The sequence below is a fragment of the Pollachius pollachius genome (genome assembly GCF_949987615.1).
Source record: "Pollachius pollachius genome assembly, chromosome: 9".
NCBI classification, from domain to species: domain Eukaryota; kingdom Metazoa; phylum Chordata; class Actinopteri; order Gadiformes; family Gadidae; genus Pollachius; species Pollachius pollachius.
Genome location: NC_136942.1, coordinates 7,293,478 through 7,317,754, shown reverse-complemented (window position 1 = coordinate 7,317,754; position 24,277 = coordinate 7,293,478). Strand labels below are relative to the sequence as shown.

The 24,277-nt window shown below is 47.2% G+C and overlaps 3 protein-coding genes across 5 annotated transcripts; all 3 read right to left on the bottom strand.

Moving 5' to 3' along the window:
• Window positions 1–1,360: 1,360 nt before the first annotated feature.
• Window positions 1,361–11,446, bottom strand: cnot4a (CCR4-NOT transcription complex, subunit 4a). Of its 3 annotated transcripts, none has more exons than XM_079742747.1 (13): window positions 11,230–11,446; window positions 9,981–10,205; window positions 9,050–9,247; window positions 8,777–8,863; window positions 8,558–8,659; window positions 8,269–8,394; window positions 8,002–8,126; window positions 7,688–7,897; window positions 7,505–7,562; window positions 6,962–7,217; window positions 4,988–5,524; window positions 4,465–4,698; window positions 1,361–3,526 (listed from the first exon to the last, which is right to left on the bottom strand). In XM_079742747.1, the coding sequence occupies exons 2-13, from the start codon at window positions 10,152–10,154 to the stop codon at window positions 3,183–3,185; spliced, it is 2,451 nt and encodes an 816-aa protein (XP_079598873.1). In that variant the 5' UTR covers window positions 10,155–10,205; window positions 11,230–11,446; the 3' UTR covers window positions 1,361–3,182. The 3 variants fall into 3 exon arrangements, with proteins under 3 accessions (XP_079598873.1, XP_079598875.1, XP_079598874.1); XM_079742749.1 differs by having other exon boundaries at window positions 7,688–7,894; XM_079742748.1 differs by having other exon boundaries at window positions 9,981–10,155.
• Window positions 11,447–13,031: 1,585 nt separating this feature from the next.
• Window positions 13,032–18,692, bottom strand: LOC307081074 (uncharacterized protein; the record flags this gene model as incomplete). Its single annotated transcript, XM_079744097.1, has 17 exons — window positions 13,032–13,227; window positions 13,505–13,584; window positions 13,869–14,041; window positions 14,296–14,433; window positions 14,806–14,920; window positions 15,102–15,230; window positions 15,526–15,620; window positions 15,729–15,792; window positions 15,880–15,939; window positions 16,047–16,183; window positions 16,414–16,499; window positions 16,645–16,765; window positions 17,127–17,253; window positions 17,385–17,491; window positions 17,793–17,904; window positions 17,999–18,173; window positions 18,472–18,692. The coding sequence occupies 17 exons, from the start codon at window positions 18,690–18,692 to the stop codon at window positions 13,032–13,034; spliced, it is 2,136 nt and encodes a 711-aa protein (XP_079600223.1).
• Window positions 18,693–22,221: 3,529 nt separating this feature from the next.
• On the bottom strand, window positions 22,222–23,851 carry LOC307080157 (interleukin-17 receptor A; the record flags this gene model as incomplete). The annotated part of the gene is made up of 5 exons (XM_079742789.1): window positions 22,222–22,997; window positions 23,096–23,206; window positions 23,314–23,383; window positions 23,490–23,576; window positions 23,720–23,851. 5 exons carry the CDS (start codon window positions 23,849–23,851, stop codon window positions 22,222–22,224), a joined length of 1,176 nt encoding a protein of 391 aa, XP_079598915.1.
• Window positions 23,852–24,277: the final 426 nt, after the last annotated feature.

Here is a 24,277-nt window from a genome sequence, read left to right as displayed (position 1 = left end):
GAAAAAGGAATAAAAACAATGCTGTTTTCTTTTTGGTCTAGATCTGAACAGCTCCAAGCGCTCTGCAACACTAGCATCATTGTCTCCCTCCTCCTCCTCCCCCCCTCCCTGGAAACACACCATAGATCCAGGATATTTTACTCCTTCTCCTCTTCATCCTCCTCTCCCTCACATCCCACCTCTGTGGTTTGTTGAAAGGTCACGCTCAAAGAGAACGTACCAGAAGGTATGTTCGACTAGTCCATAGGAGCAGATGAGAAATAGCTTCTTCAATTCCATGGGGCTGGATGGTATTATAGATAACATAAACAACTCTGTGGTTGAGCAGGCCTACTTCAGAAGGTTCTGAAAGATAATGTTGAAGTTTCTAATTAACTTTAGCATTAATAATATTAATAATTAACTTAATCAGTCACATTGGATGAAGAGATTTCCAGTCCACATAATTTATGAACACTTGATCCACATTAAGGATTTGGACATATAATCACACCTTGGATTCCAGATTAAGACACCGGATTTTGAGTGGCTACTGTGAGGAATACTGATGACATTAGTGTGATTAAGGAATTCCTTCACTTCACATTGCACAACGTTCACTGGTGACAGGGTTTCCTTTATCCTGGAAAAGGGGGGAAAGGGACTGTGAAAAAGGACGCCGATATAAAGCTCAGGGATGCTAAAGTGGGCCTGCGTCTGGAGACTGCAACGCCCCACGTCCATCAGAGGGGGTCTGAAGGACACTATGTTGTCGTCCCCCACCCCCCCGCTGCAGGTATGCTGCATTGGCATGGACGGCGCAGTGCTGCAAGTTTGCAGTCCCGCATGCGCCGCATACTCTTGTATCACTTTGACTTACAGCCGGGGAATGTGGTGAAGAGGGGTTGGGGGGGGTATGTCAATTGTACTAGTTTTTATATATATATTTGCTGTGTGTTTTGAAGGTGCTGATGGCGTACATCAATCTTGTTCCCAGGGGCAGAGTGAAAAATGGGATATAGGCGTCAGGGATAACCTAATAATAAATAAAAACGAGTGTCAGGGAAAGCGTTCCCTGTAACCTTGCGTGAACTACAAGGGTGCACTGCAGAGTTTTATCACCGTTAGTGATGTTGATTCCTCCCCCACCTAGCGGACGAAGGCAGAAGTACATGCAACTTTGAAACTGGTTGGTCCACCTGGGGCAGTAATAAAGGAAAAAAAGAGATGCTAATTTTGTTTGCTGAACAATGTGTCCCTAGTAAAATATATTTATGAACAAACGGATGGACAACCGATTGAGATCAAGACAAAATTCCAACACCAAAAATTCTTTTTTTCTCATTTATTTAAGGTTTGTTTTCTTTAACCAGACCTGCAGTGGACAGTTGAATTGCATGTACCTTAAATTGTTTTTTCCTCAACATTATCTTAAATCCCATAGCATGACTGTTTGTTGGTTCTCTCCTGGATGGGGTTGTGGTTCTTGTGAATACTGTTTAGATGGGAGACAGGACAGGGAACAGACTGGGGAGCAGCAGGTAAGAGAGAGAGAGAGAGACAAGAGAAAATATGGGGAACAGTTAAGACTTTGAAAGAAAAATAAAACCCCGTTGGAGGGTAGTTTCTCCAAGCCCGAGAGCTCCTTGGGATACTACTACAGTACTTTATGTCGTAAAGCACCTTGCTTTGGGTCGCATACATTTGCCAAAGTTACACACATTATTCCACATTTTCCCCCTCAATAAGTGATACTTTTTTTTCCGCAATCATGGAGCTCATCAAATATCTATTTACACATAGATATATAAACAAAGCTTCCAGTCCCTCAAGCACATTTCTCTCATCTGTTCTTTGTAAGGCCTCGTGTAAGCACTTGTGGGTGGGACAAAAGAAGGGGACGATGGGAGGCAGGGAGGGGGATTACATGTTCACTCTATTGCTATCCTCCTTAGTATCGTCTCCAGTACATCCATCACATTCTCATCCGTCTAGTCCTTCCGCCTCTATCCTCTGGTGACCGTTCCCTAGTAGTAAGGGCCGGTGACTCTGTACCGCGGGCGCCACACAGTGGCCCCTGCCGGTGCTCTAGTCCGGCCCTAGTGTCCGGGGTGTCAGTCGTTATCTCTACGCTCTCCTCCGATGCCCTGGCTCTGCCCAGCGCCGGGCAACGCTCCACCCTCTGATACAGAGGTTCAGCAATAAACACGTCTCTTCCCTCCGACCGGGGAAGGCAGGGGGCGGGGCCCTCGCATGGGGCTCCCTGCCACACAGGGAGCCTGTGCATAGCCTGTGGCCCTCGACTCCCCGTTCACTTTGTGAGCTGCGCTCCGCAGCTTCGCCGGCCCCTCCCCTACTTTGAACATTAAAAAAAAATAAAGAAAAAATGTTGAAAATTAAGAGAAGGCTAAGTGCAAACTAGTTGTCTTTCTCTCCCTCACTCGGGCCCTGAACACAACGATCAGGACTGCAAAGGGGCGGTGGTTTGGGGGGGGGGGGTGCAGTGAAATGTTTCACAGTCGCTCGTTACAGTAGGCAGTGCGAGGGTCTTTGGGGCAAAGCTTCAAGAGAAGATTTCACAGCTTGCTTCATTCCTCACACGTCGTCGTGACTCTTTTTTTAAAACTTTCAGAAAAACGTACTCTTTGTTCATACTTAGTCGTTAGTTACTCTCACAGAGCTCCTGTCGCGGCCTAGTTCAGCTTCTCCTTTGACCAGACAACTCTTACGTTCACTCTCATGTCACCGCCTGCTGGTGCACGCCCTCTTTCTCTCTCTCTTTCGCTCACTCTCTCTCTCTCTGCTACAACTTCTGTTAGTGCTCTTTCACGTCGGTTAGCGATATCAACCTGTAGTTTCCCACCTCGCCCCCTCGCCCCAGCACTAGCTGGGGGTGTAAAGAGAGCTGGCGGGAGCAGACACAAGCATATCAGTAACTCACGCGTCCCCAAAACAAACAAAGACAAACAAAACAAGGAGGAATGAGGAAATTAAAGTAAAGAGCATGTTGTTATTTCTGTTAAATCACTTAGATAATATGCACTACGGTGCATCTGTGTGTGTGTGTGTGTGTGTCTGTGTGTGTGTGTATTGCGTCACGAGGGCGGGGAGGCTGGGTTTAGGGGGGGGGGGGCGTATATGGTGGTGTGTGGATGGGTTGGGGGGGGGGGGGGGGGGGGGGGGGTATCTGCTGTAGTCTGTGATCAGTGGCGGTCCACAGAGGCACTCTGTAGCAGCTCTGTGTTTGGCTGGCCGGCGGGTCTGAAGGCCGTCTGGAAGCCCGGGGGCGGGGAGTGGAACTGGCTGCCTGGGCTGGCTGAGGGCAGGTAGGGGGCCCAGCCGCCAGCGGCTCTGTGGTGGAGGGGCAGGTGGTTCTGGTGGTGGGGGTGGTGGTTGAGGCCGTCCAGGAGGCCGCGCCGGAGGGGCTGGGCGGAGGCCGAGCTGGGCGGCCCGTCCATCTCTGTGAGCGTCTGCAGGGACTTGAGCCAGTGCGGGGGGTTGTCGTCCGGGAGGCTGTCGGAGCCGTTTCCTGCTGAGGCGGGGATACCTGCATGGAGGGGGGGGGGGGAAAAAGTTGACATGGAAAAGTTGTGGTGTCATTAAAAAGAAAAAAATCGTGCTAGTATTACAATTAGTGATCGACCGATATATCGGCCGATATTAGCGTTTTTTTCGTGTATCGTATCGGCCAATATTTTTTTCGGTATGGGCCATTTTTTTTACTTTTATTTATTTATTTATTTATTTTCTTTGGCATGATTTACATATTGCATACATTACATATTGTAACATTTGTTACCATCACTGTGTCATTTTTATGATGTTAATTGAGGGAGTCTTAGCCTGGAAATCCAGAAACACATCTAGAAAATTGTATGGTCTGGCAACGAGTAATGAAAATGGCCCAACTCGAGGGACCGCACCAAGCATGCATTTGAAAATATCAGAAGAATACAAGGGGTGGCGTATCCAGACCAGTGGAGCTAACCAATAGATAAGACTCTTGCCGTATCCGGTCGGTAAAACAGCAACGCTTTTGGCCCGCCTATATTGATACATCACGCGTATACACAAGTATATTGCTCGTTCCCAGAGTGACTCGCTGAGCTAATTTAAATTGTGTTCTCGCGTGAACTTTGGATTTCCAGGGTATTATCGGCTCCAAATATCGGCTCAAGAAAATCGGTATCGGCGTATCGGTTATCGGCTAAGGCTGATGAAAAAATATCGGTATCGGCCCTAAAAAATTCATATCGGTCGATCCCTAATTACAATAATTTTCTCTGGATTAATTGCAACGTCAAGTTGTCTCAAAAAAGCGATTGAATGAAAAACCTAAAATTGAAGATATAAATATTCACAGAATACGTCACAAATATCCCCACAGCACTCAATATCCATTATAAAATTGCATCTCGATCTCAATGAAAACAAGCAGCCCTGTGCCCAGAAGGCTCCCAGAGCAGAGGCGGGCGCGGCCCTCACCTTTGATAATGGCAGGGTCCATCCAGCTGGACGTGCCGTCCCAGCTGAGGCTGTGCGAGATGCCCGCGGGCCCTGCCGGCCCACCGATGTGGTTAACACTGTTGGAGGAGGACGAGGAGGAGGAGGACGAGGAGTTGGGCAGCCCCCCGAAGTTGATGTTGATGTTGGGCAGGAGTGCTCTCAGGCCGTCCTGCCACTCCTTTACATTTAGTCCGTCTATAGAGCTGCTGTTCTCTGAGGACAGAGAGAGAGGGACAAGACGATGACAACGCCGAGTAAGACACGATCGTGTTGTCTGGTCCCACGGCCGGTGGCTGGGGGCGGAACTGCAGCTCTGAGGCAAGGTCAAAACAAAAACAGCACACACAAGCAAGTATCCCTTTCATTACCGGCAAGGCGGTAACCCATGTTTGGCAATCTAATACTCCCTGCGCCGGCGCGACACGGGCGCACATACCCGATGCAGCGTTAATTAATCTGTCTGCGATGCATGTCGAACAGGCGGGCTGAAAGGGGAGAGTACCTGAGACGGGGATCCCTCCCAGTCCTGTGCTGTGCTGACGGGGCAGGTTGAGGTCGAGGAAGTTACTGTGTGAGGCAGTACTGGCCGAGTGGTTCAAGTGTGCGAGGTTATTGCGAGCGGCGGGGAGGCCCGCCATCCAGGGGTGCCTGGAGGAAGGCTGGGGCTGCCCGGCCTGGCTGCCCTGGCTCCCGGGGAAGCTGAAGGAGCTGTAGATGGTTCTGTGGTGGAGCTGGGAGAGGCGCGGCGGGCCCATGGGGAAGTGGTGGAGGGAGGCGGAGGCGGAGGTGTGGTGGGGGTGGGGTTGTGGGTGGCGGTGGTGGTGGTTGAGGTGCGGAGGCAGCAGGCCGTGGCTCTGGGGCCCCGGGGAGAGGGCGCCCTGGTCCTGAACAGACAGCTCCTTCTCGATGAGGTCGGCCAGGGCCTTGCGGGTGACGTCGAAGGGGTCGAAGCCCAGGTCGTCGTCCTGCGGCTGCTTGGAGGAGGAGCCGAAGCCGAAGGCCGCCTGCCAGTCCGTGGAGGAGGACACGGGTATCGTATCTGAGAGGAGGAGGAGGAGGAGGAGGAGGAGGAGGAGACAAAGCCATACAGGTCCACATGAACATGAGAATGTATTATTACATCACCTCTACACGGCTATTTATAAACGGACCAAGCTGGAGTAAAAGCGTGGATCGCTACCCAAAAGGACAAGTGCTTAGTGCAGAGAAATACATTAGTCCTCCTAGTTTTATCCAAGCTCAGCAACAGCCCCGCGTTCCATGCAACCATTAAGGGAGATGGATGTGCATGTGTTTAGTATGTAAACAGACGTTATCATGTTGTTGATTTTAGACACCTGATCAGGGCTGTGGCTAAATATCTCAGATCTAAGCATCACAGGACGGAAAAAGGTACAGGGATGTGCTTTCAGGAAGTGTTCTACTGTGCTGTTGTATGAACTTAATTAAGTTGTAATGTGGCAACACATTTCCTCACTGGAGGGCAATAAAAATCTATGTCCTAGAAGAAATGTTATGCGCATAAACCATTGTCAAACTTGTAATTTCATGAAATCCTCATGTTTATATTTCGCATTCAGCAGGGGAATTGAAAACTGAAAACATCCCATCTCGAAATTTACTCATACAAAGCTTCAAACTGCAAAAAGAAAGTCATACTTCTCTAAATACATGCATAACAAAAACGTTCTTCTTTCCCCAGGCTTTCATATCCTATATATAGGTCTACGTCTAGGCCTTTGTCAGCTACTGCGACTACAACTTCTTCAATTAACTGTCTATTACTGCAAAAGTCAACAAACTGCTGATGGCTGTGACAGTCACCGTCATCATTTGCAGTTGTTGCAAACCGCAGCAGGGTAAAAGCAGGCACCTGTAGTTTGTACCCAGGAAGGCCCCACCTCATGTTTACAACATGACACCAGCCGCAACTCATAAGGTGACTCATAGTTCACAGGATAGCGGTAAACATTGTTGTCAATCAAGTAGTAGGCCAATCAGATCGCTCAGTGAAATCCGTGCGACAACATCAACTTGTCTTGACAATGTCACTGGGTCGACTTTGAAGAATAACAAAAACACACGACGATATCAAATATCCAGGAGAGCTCACAGCAGCAGTGTTTCTCAAACAGTGGTGAGCGAGGGTACTGCAGGCAGGCGGAACATGGGATTGTATTCTTGAAAAGACCATACAATGATCGCAAAAATAATGGATGACTGGGAACAAATATATAAATAAATATTGTTCAGCAAATATGGCTCATGATTTTTTAAATTTCTTTTTATGTTTTCCATTGATGGCAAAGATGAGCAGCATTGCTTTTTTTTATTATTTTTGCTCAACCCATACACGTGTTCCTAACTATATTCAAGGGGACTTATATCTGCAGACAGGGTGGTCCGCGAAAGCCCACGACGACAAAGAGCGTTACACCTAGAGGCGTCGGCTGGGGGCCCCGGTGGGCCGGCTCACCTGAGGCGAAGAGGCTCTGTGGTTCGGGGGTCATGGGCCAGTCGGAGCTGCCGCGGGGGGAACTGGGGAAGGGGGGCAGGCCGGCCGGCAGGGGGTTGGGGTGGCGGAAGTTGCTGTTGTCGGAGAAGAGCGACTGGGACTCGGCGGCCGCGCCCTCGAAGGGCGAGCGGGCGGCCATGTCCGCCACGCTCACGGGCACCACCAGGCCCGCCTTGGTCAGGCCCGGCGGGGGGGACGGGGAGACGCTGCACGCCATCTGGGGCGGTGGGAGGAGATTCAAGAGTCAGAAAGGGCTTTATTTGACACATACTCATACAGGATGTGCAGTGAAATGTCTGCGTGACATACTCTGTGTACTATTTCTCTGTGCTTAAAATTAATTAAATACAATAGAATAAAAATAAGAGCAAGAGGAGGGCTGTTCATGAGGATGTGAGATGGCTTCACGATGTCTTGCAGGGTTTTACCCGCGCATGGTGCATGTTGTGTTGGGACTCAATATAATCTGAAAAAGGGTTGTTTTTTTTGTGTGTGTGTTTCTACCTGTTGTAAAGTCTCTCCGTTCACTATGCTCATTGGTTCTGGAGGCTTTTCACTGGGGCTGTAGAGACACAGACACAGACACACACACACACAGACGACCATGCTTTAGAAAAGAAGAACCCGATAACGATGACGATAATCCGACAAAGATGCCAGAACGTCCACCGCTGTGATGATCTGTACCTGTTACTGTCGCAGTTGGAGGAGAAGGGAGAGATGGCGCTGCCGTGGCCGGGCCCGTCTGTAGTGTCTAGCCCATCTGCCGCAAGAACCTCCTGATCTAAATAGTCTAAAAGGGGCGGGGACTTGCAGTCTTCTGAAAGCCCATTGGCTAGCTTGCTATGCCCCGATAGCGTTGGCCAGCCATCCTTTCCATTGCCATTGTTGGTTCTGCTGGAAGGTAAAAAGAAATTCATGAAAAACCGAATGCATGAAAATGAAAAACAAAATAGGCTTAACAGTTTGTATAAATAGTTAGGTAGGTAAAAGACACCCACCTTTGAGTGGAATTTGCTTTACTTTTGGACTTCTCTGTTGCACATATGGGGGGTTGTAGAAAGCTAGGGTTCATTTTATAGAGGTCCTGAAGAAGTTTCTGCTCATATTCCTGGTGCTTTCCTGCCTAAAAACAATGCAACAGATCCCATTTTGTTAATCGACAAAATGCTTCTCTGACTTGTTTAAATACAGTCTGAAGCAGCACAGAGACACTTTGGCAACACATCTGGACAATTCGACACAGTCCAAATGCGTAAAAGCATTACCTGCATCTCTTCTTTAGTAAAGCTGGCTGCCTCATCCCCCAACTCATGTAAATACATACAATCTGGTTTGGGACACTGCATACTTTTAAGGAAGTAACTACAGTATTTTGTGGTTCCTAAAGAGGCCTGTGAGGGAAATCCATTTAAATAAGTTAATACGATGACATGACAAAGACCTCATTGTTTCCATTTGTATATACAACTAAACAATGCAGTTATGACTGCCAGAGCTTCGATAAGGAATGCTAACAGTTTTCCGAGAGAGACAGTGAGTTATGCTAATGCTCACCTTCAGCGTTCTACCGTCCACAACCACATTGTTGACACATTGTATTGCTCTTAAGGCATCTTCAGACCGGATGTACGTGACGTAAGCACTGGCACTAGGCCCCTGCAAAACCAGTACAGACTCAGCCTTTGTCACCAACACTCTGTGTGTGTGTGTGTGTGTGTGTGTGTGTGTGTGTGTGTGTGTGTGTGTGTGTGTGATCATCATTCAACCTCTCACCTGTGAACCCGCATAAGATGTGCTGTTGTTAATGACCACTTTGTGTATTTTACCAAACTTCCCAAAGTACTCTGGCCTTTTAAGAACCTGTACACATAGGAAGTAACATCGAGTTATAGTCATCGAAAAACACAACAGAGTTCCACCATCTAGCCGGGTTAGTTATCCATCGCCGGAAAAAGCATAGAGCCCCCCAATACACTATGTCCTCGGCAGATTACAACTAGAATGACTGGCATTGGTGGTCGCTCGAAAGACAGGCGTGGCGCTCACCTCAGGGTCGGCAAGGCGCTGGGAGAGGCCCACCACGAACACCAGGTTTCTCTGGACGACTCGGACGCTGGCCAGATGCTTGCGGTTCTCGGTCACCTTCTGCTTCTTCTCGTTCTGCTTCTGCTTCTTCTCGTTCTTGATCCTCTGGATCTCCTCCTGTGAGAGGGGCTTGTACACGGCGGGGTCCTCTGGGTACGGCTGAAAACACGGCGGGGCCGCCAGAGTTAAAATGGGTTCCCCTCCTCCCTAGCCCATCGTGTCCGACCACCACAAACCTGGCAGCCTGCTCACCACCAGCCCGACGGGCATAGCAATAGAAAGAGACTTGTTCGCAAAGATGACTAACGAGAAACAAAGAACCAATGTAATGATTCAGGATCGTCTTACCCAGGCTAATAGATTATTATCACCGTCGACAATAGTGCAATGAAATTATCCAATTTCCAAAAGTGGCCATACGGCACTTTACAGCAGGACTCTTCAATCCATTTGTATTGACTCTGTGATAAAACCGACTCGATCAATTGGACGGGCATGGGATGGGAAACACCACCAGGGGGAGGGGTTTGTTTTCCTCTGAAGCCACCATTACAACAAAATTTAATTGAGTTTGTGTGGTATTCTACGACGAAAGGGGCAACAGTATCTCAGGAGGTAGAGCGGGTTGACTTGTAACCTGAAGGTTGCTAGTTCGATCCCTGGCTCCTCCTAGCTAGCTAGAATGTCACGTGTCCCTGAGCAAGATGCGTTACCCTGAATGCTCCTGACGATCTGGCTGTCGCCCTGCGTGCTTATCTCCGGCGTCGGCGTGTGAATGTGTGATTGAATGGTTGCAAGTCGCTTTGGATAAAAGCGTCAGCAAAAACCCCTAAATGTTAATGTGAATGTAAGACATGTAAATATAAGACGTATGCACGCGTCATCAGCCTACCTTTCTGCAGGCGGGACAGAGGCCGTTCTCGTCGGTGCGGATGCGGTGCCAGCAGAAGCGGCAGATCTGGTAGCCACAGGTGCAGGGGAAGAAGTTTACGTCGTCGATCTCCAGCGGTTCCATACACAGGGGACACTCCATGAGGTCATCCTTCATCTTGGGGCTGTGGGACATTCTGTGGCACGGCAAGGACGGGCGACGTTGGTGTTGAACCACAGCACAGGGCTGAGATAAATATATATAAAATCAATTCCATTGCAGCACAATAGTTTGTCTTCATATTAGTGGATGCAGGCAGACACTGTTGGTTATAATAATGTACAGAATAACCCTGAACTCATCAGTTAGAATGCTGAGGTTGCGGATTTGTGGGGCATTCCTAATGGCAACATGAGCGATGTCATTTCAAATGGCCATGTCCCGATTTGTTCATAACATCGGCCGTGTTCTCAAATAAAGCAATCGCACTTGGTGTCAAGCAAAGTAAAGTGTTCAACGCTGTGCATCATGACATCAACGCATGTAAACAGTCGCTCGTCATACCTCCGCGAGGGTCTGCGCGTCTAGAAATGGTTTACCGCCATACTCAGTAGTCAGCTGACCGGGGAAGTCGTGTACGAGGAGGCAACAGAAGGAACCGGCAGCTACACTTCACACTCACCTCTGCACTGAAGCACAAAATCTGACAGATGTTAGCGGTATGAGCTAGTCTAGTACTGTACATAAAAAGCCGGTCAAATATACAAACAGTAGTGGTTACGAGCGACATTAAACGACCCCCGTCACGTTCCGGTCATCCTGAGAGGAAGCGAGGAGGAGATCTCCACTTGAACTTGGTGTGACAGCACCGAGGCGCCCCGCCGTGAATACCAAGTGACAGCTCGGCTTCAACTCTGCTGCTGCGACCCACGGCTAGCTCCCCTGGCTAGCCTGTCGTGGAGATGTAGTAGTGGACGTTCAGCGGCAACCTTACAACGAGGCCTGCACAGTCCAAAGCTATCCCCCCCCCCCCCCCCCTCCCCAGCCATACCACAGCGAGCTGCTAGCATGCTAGGAACTATGTTAGCATTGTGGAACAAGTCCACCCATGACGTGTCTGTCAACACATCAGTGTTTAGATACAGGCGAGGGGGGCCCTGCAGATGGTGCCCCCCTCAAGAGACACGGCTGGTTTCTGAAGTGAATGTGGTGAGAATAAACAAGGCTGAGCAGCAGAGTTAGCAGCAGTGCTAATGTGAGCGTTACTTACCCTGTCTGTGTTTAGCTAAGGGCTCCACTTCAAGGGAGTCAAACTCAGTTGGGCGGGGACCTGGAGCCAATGTGTGGGAAATGTCAATGTTTTCTATGAGTAGATACTTAGGTTGATCTTAGGTTTATCGTTCGGTTGTGATTAAAAAGTCGACAGGGTTGTTTTGCCCCCTTTCTGGTCCTGATATTGTAGAGACAAGTTGACGCTCAAACCACCATCTTAGCTAGCATTAAAATAGGGAGGAGGGAATTGGGTAAGTATTCGACACGACTGCGCGTGCGCAAAGGAACTGGTGCTTTGTGGGAGTTTGAGTTGACATTTGAATGTGGGTAAATATATGTAAGGGATAATGAACCCGGTCATTATCGGGAAAATAATTCGCCGGGGCTTATTTTCGATAATGACCGGCGACGTTCGATACATTATCCTGCTTATTACACGGCTACTTGCCAAAACGAAAAAATAACTTCACATGGTGTGTCTTTTTACAATGTATTTGTTACAAGCATTCGTAGTGTTGATCAGCAGAGAAATAATACGCCAAAGACGATGACGTCGCTTAGCAACCGAAGACGCTGGTGTTGACAAGTTGACAATGCTACCAAAGACGTCATTAGAGGCAAAACATCCTTTGATTTCCTTGACAGCGGTCAATTATTAGCCTGGCTATACACCATGCTGCCTTGCGCGCGATTTCATTTCGCGCTGCTAGGGCAGCCTGGATTCCATGGATCCGATTTTCGCCTGAGATAGGGAACCAATGTGGATTGAGGCCCCGTCCCCCCGTCCAAACGATCCGGTTTAGTTTTATGCGGTTCAGGAATATCTCCGTAAAGACGGAGTCATTGCGAAACCGCATCGAGCTGTAGAAACGCTGTAGTAAATATTCATCAAGCCTGCGCGCATACAGCCTGCTCACTGTATACAAACATTCAGTCAAGAGGAGATTCAACCTTTTAAATTGAGCAGAAATACTTTTTAATGTACACTTAGTAATAACATTTATCAATGGGGCTTTATTTAAAGCTACAAAAAGAATACAAATAAAATACTAAATAAAAAATTCAACGCAACTCTTCAGCATTTCAGGCGTCCACACGAATCCTAAAGGCCGATTCATTCAGCTCAGAGGCGACGGACCCATTGACGGATGAAACACCTCCGGGACCGGACGAAACGGTCCGCATCCGTATTTACCGTAGGGTGTCAATGGGCCTAAAGGCGATCTGATTGGCCGACGGATCCGGAACTGCCTGAAAAGTTGAACATTTCTTAACTTTTTGATGCAGGCCACGGAGCCAAATGGACGGACGGACCCACAATGCATTTCGCGAGCACCCCATGCAAAGTCAATGAGATCCGTCGACGGACGGAGCCAGTGTGAACAAGCCCTTATGCGGTTTCACCAAAAAATCGGCTCCGTGTGGACTTGGCCTGAGATAAGGTCTGGCGTTAGCCAGGCTAGTCAATTATACTTAGCAACCGTGAATTATCAAATATAATTCACCGGAAGTATTGAAGGGCCCATGCAAGTGAATGGAGCGTTCCACGGCATTGAGAAGACCCGTGTAATAAGACTACATAGATAGAAATTTTGGTTAGTAATTTAACGTAATAAAGTGAAGAGTTGTTGGTATAAAGTTACGACATCCACTAGAATATTACACTACAAAATGTATTTATTATGTACTTATGCAATAAGGCCATGTTATTTAACAGAGTGCACACCTTCTGACATGAACAAAATCCATTTTATTTATGTACCCATGTCTCCCTTGATCCATCTGTAATCCTTTTTGTTTTTAATCTATCCACAAGAAACTTGGCTTGGGCCAGGCTTGGCTCAGGGTCTTGTGAGGGTCCACAGAGTCCATGCAAAGCAGTGGGTCAATAGGGTGCTGGGAAGCCAGGGAGAGCCGCGCAGCTAGGAGGCCCATCCGGACACAGCTGTCAGTGTCTTGACCCTGGATGACCCCCGCCATGATGCTACCTGCAAGACTGGTGACAGAGGAAAGATGGGGGAAATGTATCTTTTAACGGGTTATGCTCACACACACACACACACACACACACACACACACACACACACACACACACACACACACACACACACTTTACCAAGTAACTAAGCTCACACAGACATGGAGATATTCTTTTCAGATACTGAGATATTTACAATATGGAGGAAAATAAGATTCAGAAATAATTAATAATTAAATATGTAATAAAAGGAAGAGGAATGAATAGTCAAGAAGAAGCTTAAGTGTTAATGCACCTATCTCCCGCTCCAGAGACGTTCACTATCTCTGCGGTGACAGGAAGTGACGCATAGTGCAGAGCACACAACCGGCCCCGCTGAGGAAGAAAAAACACAGACACGGCTTAAATTAGAAGCCGCCTCTTCTTCAGCGTCATCATTTTCCTTCATCATCAACCCCTTGTTTTGGAGACGGGAGGCTGCTCTGAAATCCCTTGTTCACTCATTCTCTAATCCCTCATGATCACTACTGTTTGCAACACTATTTGGGGAGCAAGCAGGCCAGGGAATAAGAGGAATTCGGACCACATTGGTACAGTCACTATAAAATGTTGACTCTCCAAATAAGTGTGGGAGGTTTAGGACATGGCAGAATGTTTACCGTCTCTCCTTCCACCCTCGGTCGCAGGTGGACCGACCCGTTGCCATCATGCTGGCCGCACACCAGCACTCCGTCAGAGCCTAGAGTCACTATAAGACAGTGCAGGTGCTCCAACAGGGGGCGTGAGAGAGCCAGGGCACATGACAGCACATCTTCAAGAGAGCTGGGAAACACTGCAGCCAAACCGAACAGCATGATCAACCACATGCCGTCTGTTGACAAGCTTGATTTGCGTCCTGTGCGTGTGGTGGAGTTGCACAGTATAGTGTGTGTGTGTGTGTGTGTGTGTGTGTGTGTGTGTGTGTGTGTGTGCACGTGCATGCGTGTGTGTGAATGTATGTGCTAATGTGTGCTTGCGTACATGTGTATGTCTCTGTGTGTGTGGGATGTGTGTGTGTGTGTGTGTGAGTGTGTGTGTGTGCCGTACCGTCAGGTGTCTGCAGTCCCAGGGTTGTGTTCATGGTGCACAGCTCAGCCAGGTTGGGGGAGCAGTAGGACAGCTGCTTCCAGGATTCAGACCGGAAAGGCTTGGAGGCCTTATCAGAGTCCGTTGGCTCGTACCAAACTGCAAAACCACGGTCACGTTACAGTGGTGTTGATAATGGGTTGATCCTGTGGGCACAATAGTCTGGGTTGTACCCGAAGCCTCCCAAGTCTATCAGAAGGTTACCCTGAGGAAGAGGGCTCACCTCAATACCTACTCTTCAATGGATGACATTGTACTCAGTATTCTCCTTTTTACAGAGGCATCGTCATAGAGAAAACACAGGTGTTGCTCATAACACAAATTAGTCTGCTACTTTTAAGTATCGGGTGCTCTATAAGACTAAACTAGTGATGATCAGTCTATTGCCCTTATAGTAGAGGGTCTACTCTATTGTATGCTAAAATGACTAAAAATAAGGGGTTTCAGCAGTCTAAGCCTATAGATCCTTACCGCTGAGTGCCAGTTCCTTGGCACAGCCACAGACATAGTCTATGGTGGACACGGGGAGGTTACCGTCCAGACATATCAGAGAGGCAGACGAAAGCTGCTCCTCAAATGAAGAAACCTGTGAGGTTTGAAAGAAGTGTTACAATAATCAGGTGTTGATACTTTTTATGAATGAGCAAAGAGATCCAGTGGAAGATAATGAGTCTGAGTTGGTTATGTAGGCATGATAGAGTATAGTGACAGGCTAGCTTTAGGTTATGTATAGGCTAGGGTTAGGCTAGGTCGATGAGCCTACTTACATACTGCTCTGTGATCTGCTGATGGATGTCCATGTCACCCAGCCCAAGGCTAAGCTCGCCACTCTCAGTGATGACAGCACAGTATGTAGCAGTCCTCTGGTCGGCAAGCCTAGCAATGCCGCTGGTGTTCTGGGTCAAATAGCAGCATAGGCCATAGCATTAGTGTAAGTGGTGGCGATACCTTTAATCACAACATGTCCATTGATGTGTATTTATTATTATAGTTTTTACACAGATGATGATGAGATGGTAGCAGTAGCCACAACACACACAAACAAATGCTGGATTCCAAAATTGATCATAGAGACATGATCATAAAGAAATGTATTGTTTATATGAAGTGTAGCCCATCCCTTAGAAGCATCAAACAAATTATTCAGGTGGTGAAGTTAGTGACATGAGAGGCACGTCAGTCATATCCTACCATGTGTTGACAGTAGTTCAGCACTGAATGGCTGTGAGAGTCAGAACCAATAGCTGAGATGAAGAGGACTCTGCATCCTAACCGGCTCAGAATGTCTTACAACAACAAAAAGGGTAAGGGTTAAAAAATGGAAAGGTTACGTATGCATTCAATCATCTTCTTCAAATTGCTGATAAGAATGCTTGAGTCTGAAAAGTATTTACCGGCAATATTCCGGCCTACGCCACCAAAGGACTGACACACACTTCCCGGGTTTGTCTGTCCAAACTGAAGAACGATTTCTCAGGGATCTGAATGAAACAACTGCACTACCTTTAATTTATTTGTTATATGCTTTGAGAAAAGTGAACTTACCACAAGCTTCTCAGTCTTTCCCTTGGCAATAAAATCCACATTTATTCCTCCTATTACAACCTGTGTGAAAACAGCACCATAGGAATTCCCCATGAATGGTCATTAATTTTAAATACTTTTGTTGTATTAGAAAATGTGCTGTCTATCACTTATATCGATTTACTTACAATTTCAGACTTGGACTCTGGAGAATTCATTACATGATAGGATGTAGGCTGTTTCCTCTTTCTATCATGTCTTAGTTTTGCCAGTTCACACGCTATCTGGCTCCCTACTTTGGCGTTGTTGTGAATGAGTGCAACATCTTTGAGCACAGCATGTTAAGGGGATAACTGGTTTGGTTGACGTTACTCCAAAGGTTACTGGTCATGTGCACAACTCGCCTGTCATGTTTATACATAAATCCACAGTTGCAGAAAAAGAATACTTCATACTACATACTACATTCTTATATATACAGACATTTTATTGTAAGGACCTGAGAGATCTAGCATGCGTGCCTCCTTAGATCAATAGGAGATTTGAGAAGGATACTAGCTTCGAGCGAGCTTCCTTTAGTCATCTCGTTTACCCTTTGAAGGATAAACGGTGTCACGTCCTTTCCTCTGATCTCTTTGAAACTAAGGAAATGAATCATACACAGAAACAGATAACTTTATCTAATCATCTTCCTCATTTTGAAGTGTTAATGTAAACAACTGACCAAACCAGAATGTAAAGATACAATTAAAATCAAATAAAACTGCATGGAAGAATAACCCGTACTTGGCCTCGGCTACAGCGCCCCGTATCGCGTCGTCTATCTGCTGGCCTACCGCTGCGTGCTCTTCACAGATGGGGACCGCTATGAGCAGGCCACTCTGGAGGCCCAGGGACAGCGTGCCCTCTTCAGGGTAGAAAACAAGAGTGTTTTCAGGTTTTAAGGACAGATTTCTTCAATGCTTATTCAAAGTCTGCATGGAGCCTATCATGATCACGATGCACTCACTGGCTAACCACATCTCAACCAGGGTTCAAGGTTTCAAGGATTTCAACAAGGGTCAGACCTTGGTGGGTAGGTAGGTGTTTCTGAGCGAGTTCTGGGTTCGAACCCGAACTTCAAGGGAATCCTTGAACAAGACGCCTCATCCCTACCTGCTCATTCATGAAATGTATCAAAAATAAATACCTAAGTGGGTAAAAGCACCTAGATAATGTATGCTAAATATATAAGATAAGGGGATATCAAAAAATATATAATGGCATACCGATTAGTTTGGCTGCCTCTTCCGGGTCGCGGACATGATACGGGGAAGTGAATCCACTTTGTGGAGAAAAGAAGGCTGGGAAATTGTTGGACTGTCCGTAGGTGGCGACACACACACCCTGGGTCTCCTGTCGGGGTGGCAATAAATGAACAGACTCCATTAGGAACAATCATACAGAAAGTACTTTTGATGCGATGGGAATCAGAACACTATGTTTTCAACAACACCCATGTACTCCAATAAAACATGAATTCTCACGAGAAACTCAAGGGTGCGGCCGATGTCCAGGATGGACTTGACCCCAGCGGAGACCACAGCAACGGGAGTCCTCCCCAACTCTGTGAGGTCGGCACTGACATCCAGACCTGCAAATAGGAGCACTCTCTTGATATAATATAGCCAATAACAAAACAAAATACTTCTTGTGATCAACCTGTGATACCAACGTCTTCATTGCTTTTGTGCTTATATGGACTAGATAGGAAAGGGAAGACAGAAAGAAAAGTATGCTGAAAGAGAGATGGGACCATGACCCAGCACGGAACAGCACAGGTCAGAGTTCAACCTGAGTGTCTGCAAGGCGTACTATTGACAACATGGTTAGCACAGGGCTAGCGGGTTGAGCCAACGAGCCGCTTCTGTAGCGGCTGATCTGAACCCACTTACTGTGCTCCCCTCCACGGTGGACTCCACCGATGCCTCCGGTGACAAAGACGGGGATCCCAGCGCTGTGAGCTGCGATCATGGTGGCGGACACGGTGGTACCCCCAGAGAGGCCCTTTCAGAAAGGGACACAAAAGAGCATACGTAAATACGAGAAACACAGCCCGGTGGTTGTGTGCGTGAACAACAGTAGGGTTTTTGGGGCCCACCTTGCTGATGGCGTAGGGTAGATCGCGGCGGGAGATTTTGAGGGACCCCTCACTGCGGGCCAGGTACTCCAGTTCCTCTGAGGACAGCCCCACGTGGACCCTGCCCCGGAGCACCCCAACCGTCGCTGGGATGGCACCCTGAGCCAGGACCAGGGACTCCACCTCCATGGCAGTACTGGCACAGTCAAAGAGAACTGGCATTAATCCATCAACTAACTTTTACAACCAAATTCATGCTGGACAGACAGACAGGTAGATCGATAGACATGACATACTCATACACATATTGTTATTCGTACCTTGCGGCTATAAACATGAATATAAACAAGCAAATAGAACATATATCTTTTTACATAAAGTATACACTACACGCTATATACCAATATACATATACTGCTATGTTATATACTATAATCATGTATTGCTCAGATGTGTATGGTTGTTGGTGTTGAGTAATGCTAAACGGTGTGTACCTCAAGTTGTGTGGAAAGGGCATGCCATGGGTGATGATGGTGGACTCCAAGGCAACCACCGGCTGGTGTTCTGCCAGTGCCTGAGAGACCGACGGGTGAACTCTGAACAGCGAGCCCAGAGCGCCCAGCCCGGTTGGGTTCCCAGAGTACGCATGTGATCGCCTGATGGGCAGCGTAGACGCTCCACATCTCAGGAGATGTGAGGATACCTTCTGCAGCATTCCTAATCAGTCAGATTTCCCTCACCCCGGGGAGATCCTGAGCAACATAGACACAACAACACACCGACTGTGAAGAGAAAAGCATACCACTATGCAGCTGTGAAATGGAAGTGACCTGGGACTTATCTTCTGAAACACTTGGAACTTCTTTTCATACCAGATGATTGAAGTTGATTTAATTCAGCTGTGAGAGGGAACAAACCACACAGCCACCAGTCGCTTGCCTGAGCTTATCTGAAGCTTCTCCTCAGACGGGGGTGTCTTTCAAAGACCACCCGATGCCTGCAAGCATGGGGTGTCGGCAAGCATTCAAGTTAAGACAAGCACACTAGAAAACGTAGGCCCACATTGTGAAGCAAATCTCTTGCTTTTCCCTATTCTTCAGAAGTTTCTATTTTTCGGTCCATCCTCTGTTGATAACAACTATTTTTGTGTACCCCTTCCACAATCCATACTCTATACACACATTCCTACCTCATCTGGACGTTCAGTCAGAGGTGCTTCTTTCATAACTCCACCTCCATGTAGTATGGTTAAAACAAGCTGCCCTGTGACTAACACTACCTAGCCTTTGTTCCTCATTATATCAGAGCCCTGCGGGGTACAGTTCCTGACGTTTTGGGAAACAAATCCAATAGAACCATCTGACTATTGTTGGATTCTGCCCTGTCCCGGTTTGCTGAGGCAACCCCCATTTTAACTCCCCCGGCCCCCCTCCCCCCAACCTCTTTTGGGGCCACCCTAAGAAATTCCAAATTCCACAGCATGCACAACACACTGACAAACTCTGAAGAGGTGGGGCTGGTGAGGCGTCCATTTGGATAGGTACGAAGAAGGATCTACGCAAAAGTGCATCACAGATTTCAGGAATATGTAAAAAGGGAAAATAATAATTATTCTAATGAAATGAATGCAACAGCAAGGAAAATGAAATGCATTTTTTTTATAGAATGTCTATAATGGATCCATAAACGCATGTAGAGTGCATGTCCATAAGCACAAAAACAATCTTTGAAAAAGTCCAACGGGAGTACATTTTCATATTCTGTTGTACACAGAAATCTTTGTCAAACTGTCTGCTTTAATGTAAGTAATGTGACTAAAAATAGTAGATTTCACGTTAAATTTTAAGACCCATAAACCCTTTGAATGCTTTAATTCTGTGCTTACCTTCTGCAGTGTTATGAGAACACTTTGGCCAGAAAGCCGAACTTTGAACCAACCCCTGTTTATTTAGGCAAAGAGCCTCAGGACTCTATACACTCCGCCTATAGGGGAGTGAGTTTCTGAGTCAAAGCAACATTTCATGTTTCATATTATGATGAGATGAGAAAAAAGTTTGATTTTATTATTGCTATAAGTTATTATAATGCCACATTTATCATTGCATATAATGATGCTTAATCGCTAAACATGTTGATGTCTGTATGTTTTTGAACAAGAAACTACAAACACAACTTTTAATGCTAAGCATACCTTTACATTCATTTGTATTCATACTCCTATCTGTCTTTTGAACATTGGTGCTCAAGATCCAGTTGATGTTCAATAAAGCATGATCACAGACAGAGATACAAGACACATATACAGTGGGGCAAAAAAGTATTTAGTCAGCCACCAATTGTGCAAGTTCTCCCACTTAAAAAGACGAGAGAGGCTGTAATTTTCATCATAGGTGAACCTCAGCTATGAGAGACAAAATGAAAAAAAAAATCCAGAAAATCACATTGTCTGATTTTTTAAGAATTTATTTGCAAATTATGGTGGAAAATAAGTATTTGGTCACCTACAAACCAGCAAGATTTCTGGCTGTCACAGACCTGTAACTTCTTCTTTAAGAGGCTCCTCTGTCCTCCACTTGTTACCTGTATTAATGGCACCTGTTTGAACTCCTTATCAGTATAAAAGACACCTGTCCACAACCTCAAACAGTCACACTCCAAACTCCACTATGACCAAGACCAAAGAGCTGTCAAAGGACACCAGAAACACAATTGTAGACCTGCACCAGGCTGGGAAGTCTGAATCTGCAACAGGTAAGCAGCTTGGTGTGAAGAAATCAACTGTGGGAGCAATTATTAGGAGATGGAATGCATACAAGACCACTGATAATCTCCCTCGATCTGGGGCTCCACGCAAGATCTCACCCTGTGGGGTCAAAATGATCACAAGAACGGTGAACAAAAATCCCAGAACCACACGGGGGGACCTAGTGAATCACCTCCAGAGAGCTGGGACCAAAGTAACAAAGGCTACCATCACTAACACACTACGCCGCCAGGGACTCAAATCCTGCAGTGCCAGACGTGTCCCCCTGCTAAAGCCAGTGCATGTCCGGGCCCGTTTGAAGTTTGCTAGAGAGCATTTGGATGATCCAGAACAGGATTGGGAGAATGTCATATGGTCAGATGAAACCAAAATAGAACTTTTTGGTAAAAACTCAACTCGTCGTGTTTGGAGGAGAAAGAATGCTGAGTTGCATCCAAAGAACACCATACCTACAGTGAAGCATGGGGGTGGAAACATCATGCTTTGGGGCTGTTTTTCTGCCAAGGGACCAGGACGTCTGATCCGTGTGACGGAAAGAATGAATGGGGCCATGTATCGTGAGATTTTGAGTGAAAACCTCCTTCCATCAGCAAGGGCACTGAAGATGAAACGTGGCTGGGTCTTTCAGCATGACAATGACCCCAAACACACCGCCCGGGCAACGAAGGAGTGGCTTCTTAAGAAGCATTTCAAGGTCCTGGAGTGGCCTAGCCAGTCTCCAGATCTCAACCCCATAGAAAATCTTTGGAGGGAGTTGAAAGTCTGTGTTGCCCAGCAAAGGCCCAAAAACATCACTGCTCTAGAGGAGATCTGCATGGAGGAATGGGCCAAAATACCAGCAGCAGTGTGTGAAAACCTTGTAAAGACTTACAGAAAACGTTTGACCTCTGTCATTGCCAACAAAGGGCATGTAACAAAGTATTGAGATGACCTTTTGTTATTGACCAAATACTTATTTTCCACCATAATTTGCAAATAAATTCTTTAAAATCAGACAATGTGATTTTCTAGATATTTTTTTTTCATTTTGTCTCTCATAGCTGAGGTATACCTATGATGAAAATTACAGGCCTCTCTCATCTTTTTAATTGTGAGAACTTGCACAATTGGTGGCTGACTAAATACTTTTTTGCCCCACTGTATGTCATCAAAGCATAAAGGGGAAGATTCACCGGTTATATAGGAACAGGGGGGAAGGAGGACTACAGTACACAATGTGCTGTTGGTCCATATATGGGCATAACAGAATAAGATATCCTGCCGATCAGTGTATGTACTGATGTGATGTCAAGTGTGTATCTAGTGTGCACCTCGAATGTGTGTCCTGTATGTGGGTGTCCATTCAGTGTGTGTGTGTGTGTCCAGTGTGTGTGTCTATCATATGTGTGTCAAGTGTACGTCCCGAGTGTATGTCCAGTGTGTGTGTGATGACCAGTCTGTGTCCAGCGTGTATGTCCAGTGTGCGTGCATCCATTGGGGGTCAAGCTTGTGTGTCCAGTGTGCGTATCTCCAGTGTGCGTCCGGCGTCCAATCCAACATCTCCCTCCGCCTCCTCCTGCACCAGCTCGTCCTGAAACCAGTGGGGGTTCTTCTGCTGATGCGCCCGGAAGGCCTCCACGGCCCCCCTCAGGGCCTCGCCCGAGGGGCAGAGGGAGTACTCGTGCTGGCCCACACCCTGGACCCGGTACACCCTGCCCGGCTGCTGCTTCTCCACCTCCAGGATGCGCAGCAGCACCTCCTCAAACTGCTCCATCAGCTTGTAGCGCACCGCCACGTTGAACGGCGCCGGGATGTCCTCCTCCGAGCACACGTCGGCGAAGTATGCCACGATGTACCTCCGGAGCGAGCCCGAGCGCACCAGGCCGGGGACGATGAGGCCCAGCGCCGGGCTGAGCATGTCCCCCACGGGGGAGCACAGGTCCTCCCTCAGGACCACGGGCTTGGCCCCGCACATGGCCCTCCACTTGGCCTGCACCCCCGGGGAGCACAGGATCAGGATCTTGTCTGAGGGGGAGCGTTCGATGCGTTCCCGGTGCCAGTCCAGCCAGCGGAGGCCGCCCAGCTGGCCCAGCCGGGTCAGGTCCAGCAGGTCCAGGACCACGTCGGTGCCGCACTGGGCCATGAGGAAGGAGCAGAGCTTGAGGACCGCCACGGTGTACAGGGGGTGGTCCGGGGAGTAGATCAGGAGGACCGTCTTCCTCTTGGCCACCTCCACTGCGTCAGGGGTGGGGTCCGGAGGAGACGCCGTACTGGGAGCTATGCGGGGGAAGCATGGTCTTGTTGTTGTTGTTGTTGTTGTTGTTGTTGTTGTTGTTGTTGTTGTTGTTTTGTTATACATTGAATGCAGGCCAAACCTTTATGAGATGACTTCCATTGGTAATAGGAAATACAGCCAGCGAAGATACTCAGTGCTAGCGTTACAAATATAAGTAGGGCCCGTGGTTGCTTGGATTGATCAACTACTACTGCAACAAAAAGAGTAAAGATATACATTGTAATATTAATAAAAGATATTAATAATAAAATGCAGATATTCCACTATTCTCATATGAAAGCAATGTATCTTACTTACATGGGCGATTCTCCCATTTCTTCTGAACAGTCAAACATTTGTTTTTGCATCCAGGAAAAAATGGCCGTACCTTTATGAAACATACAAATATTAGATATGTAATATATATATAATATACATAATATTTGATATGTTATCTTTAGCTTGCAGACAAACTAGACTAAAAATGAACTCACCACAAATAGAAGTTCATATTTTGGACTGATCTGAATGTGATTTCTTATATCCACCTCAAAGGTCACGTTCAACCAAGTGCTCTTCCCCTGTTGGAGGAATCATTTAACAATGAACACGTCTGTGAAGTACTCCCCATGCTGGTCTGCACGCACACACACACACACACACACACACACACAAACACACACACACACACACACACACACACACACACACTCACACACAGCACCTTGGATACATTCTTTGAGTCCTGGTACACTGCGCTCTGGACGGCCACTGTGTAGCCATCAGAGAACTGGGATGTATTGAAACACACGGTGGCGGCCAGGGAGATGGCCCCCCAAGAGACCGACACCGTCATCTGAGGATCCCACGTGCTGCCTGTAACGTTAGGAAACCACAGACATTTTACCCAATCAGCGTCTGCCGGTAATATCAATGTCCCGGTGAGCGTACTCACATTGCTCACATTGCTCACATTGCTCACATTGCTCTGCTAGACTTATGTGATACCTGCTAACGCAGAACATCAAATATCTATAGCCAATGGCAGCCCTCCCCTACGACGACATATGCAAATCAGCCCAAGGTTGGGAACCACTGTCTAACACTGAGTTTCTCAACATGATTAGGGGTTAAATCCTATAAAATATAGTGATATTGTGAATCTTACCGTTCTCCAAACATAGTTGGGCTTGCTGGATTCTCCAGTCGTCACATCCTGAGACAAAAATAACAGAATATGCAAAGCGACTTATAGGAAGTGAGGCTGAGAACAGTTACACTG

Excerpts from the sequence above, each read along its gene's own strand:
- cnot4a (XM_079742747.1), bottom strand. The coding sequence starts at position 10,154 with ATGTCCCACAGCCCCAAGATGAAGGATGACCTCATGGAGTGTCCCCTG. Across the intron at positions 7,898-8,001 it reads AAAGCAAATTCCACTCAAAG|CAGAACCAACAATGGCAATG; the intron begins GTGGGTGTCTTT and ends TTTACCTTCCAG. Across the intron at positions 7,218-7,504 it reads ACGGAGAGACTTTACAACAG|ATGGCGTGCAGCGTCTCCCC; the intron begins GTAGAAACACAC and ends CCACCGCCCCAG.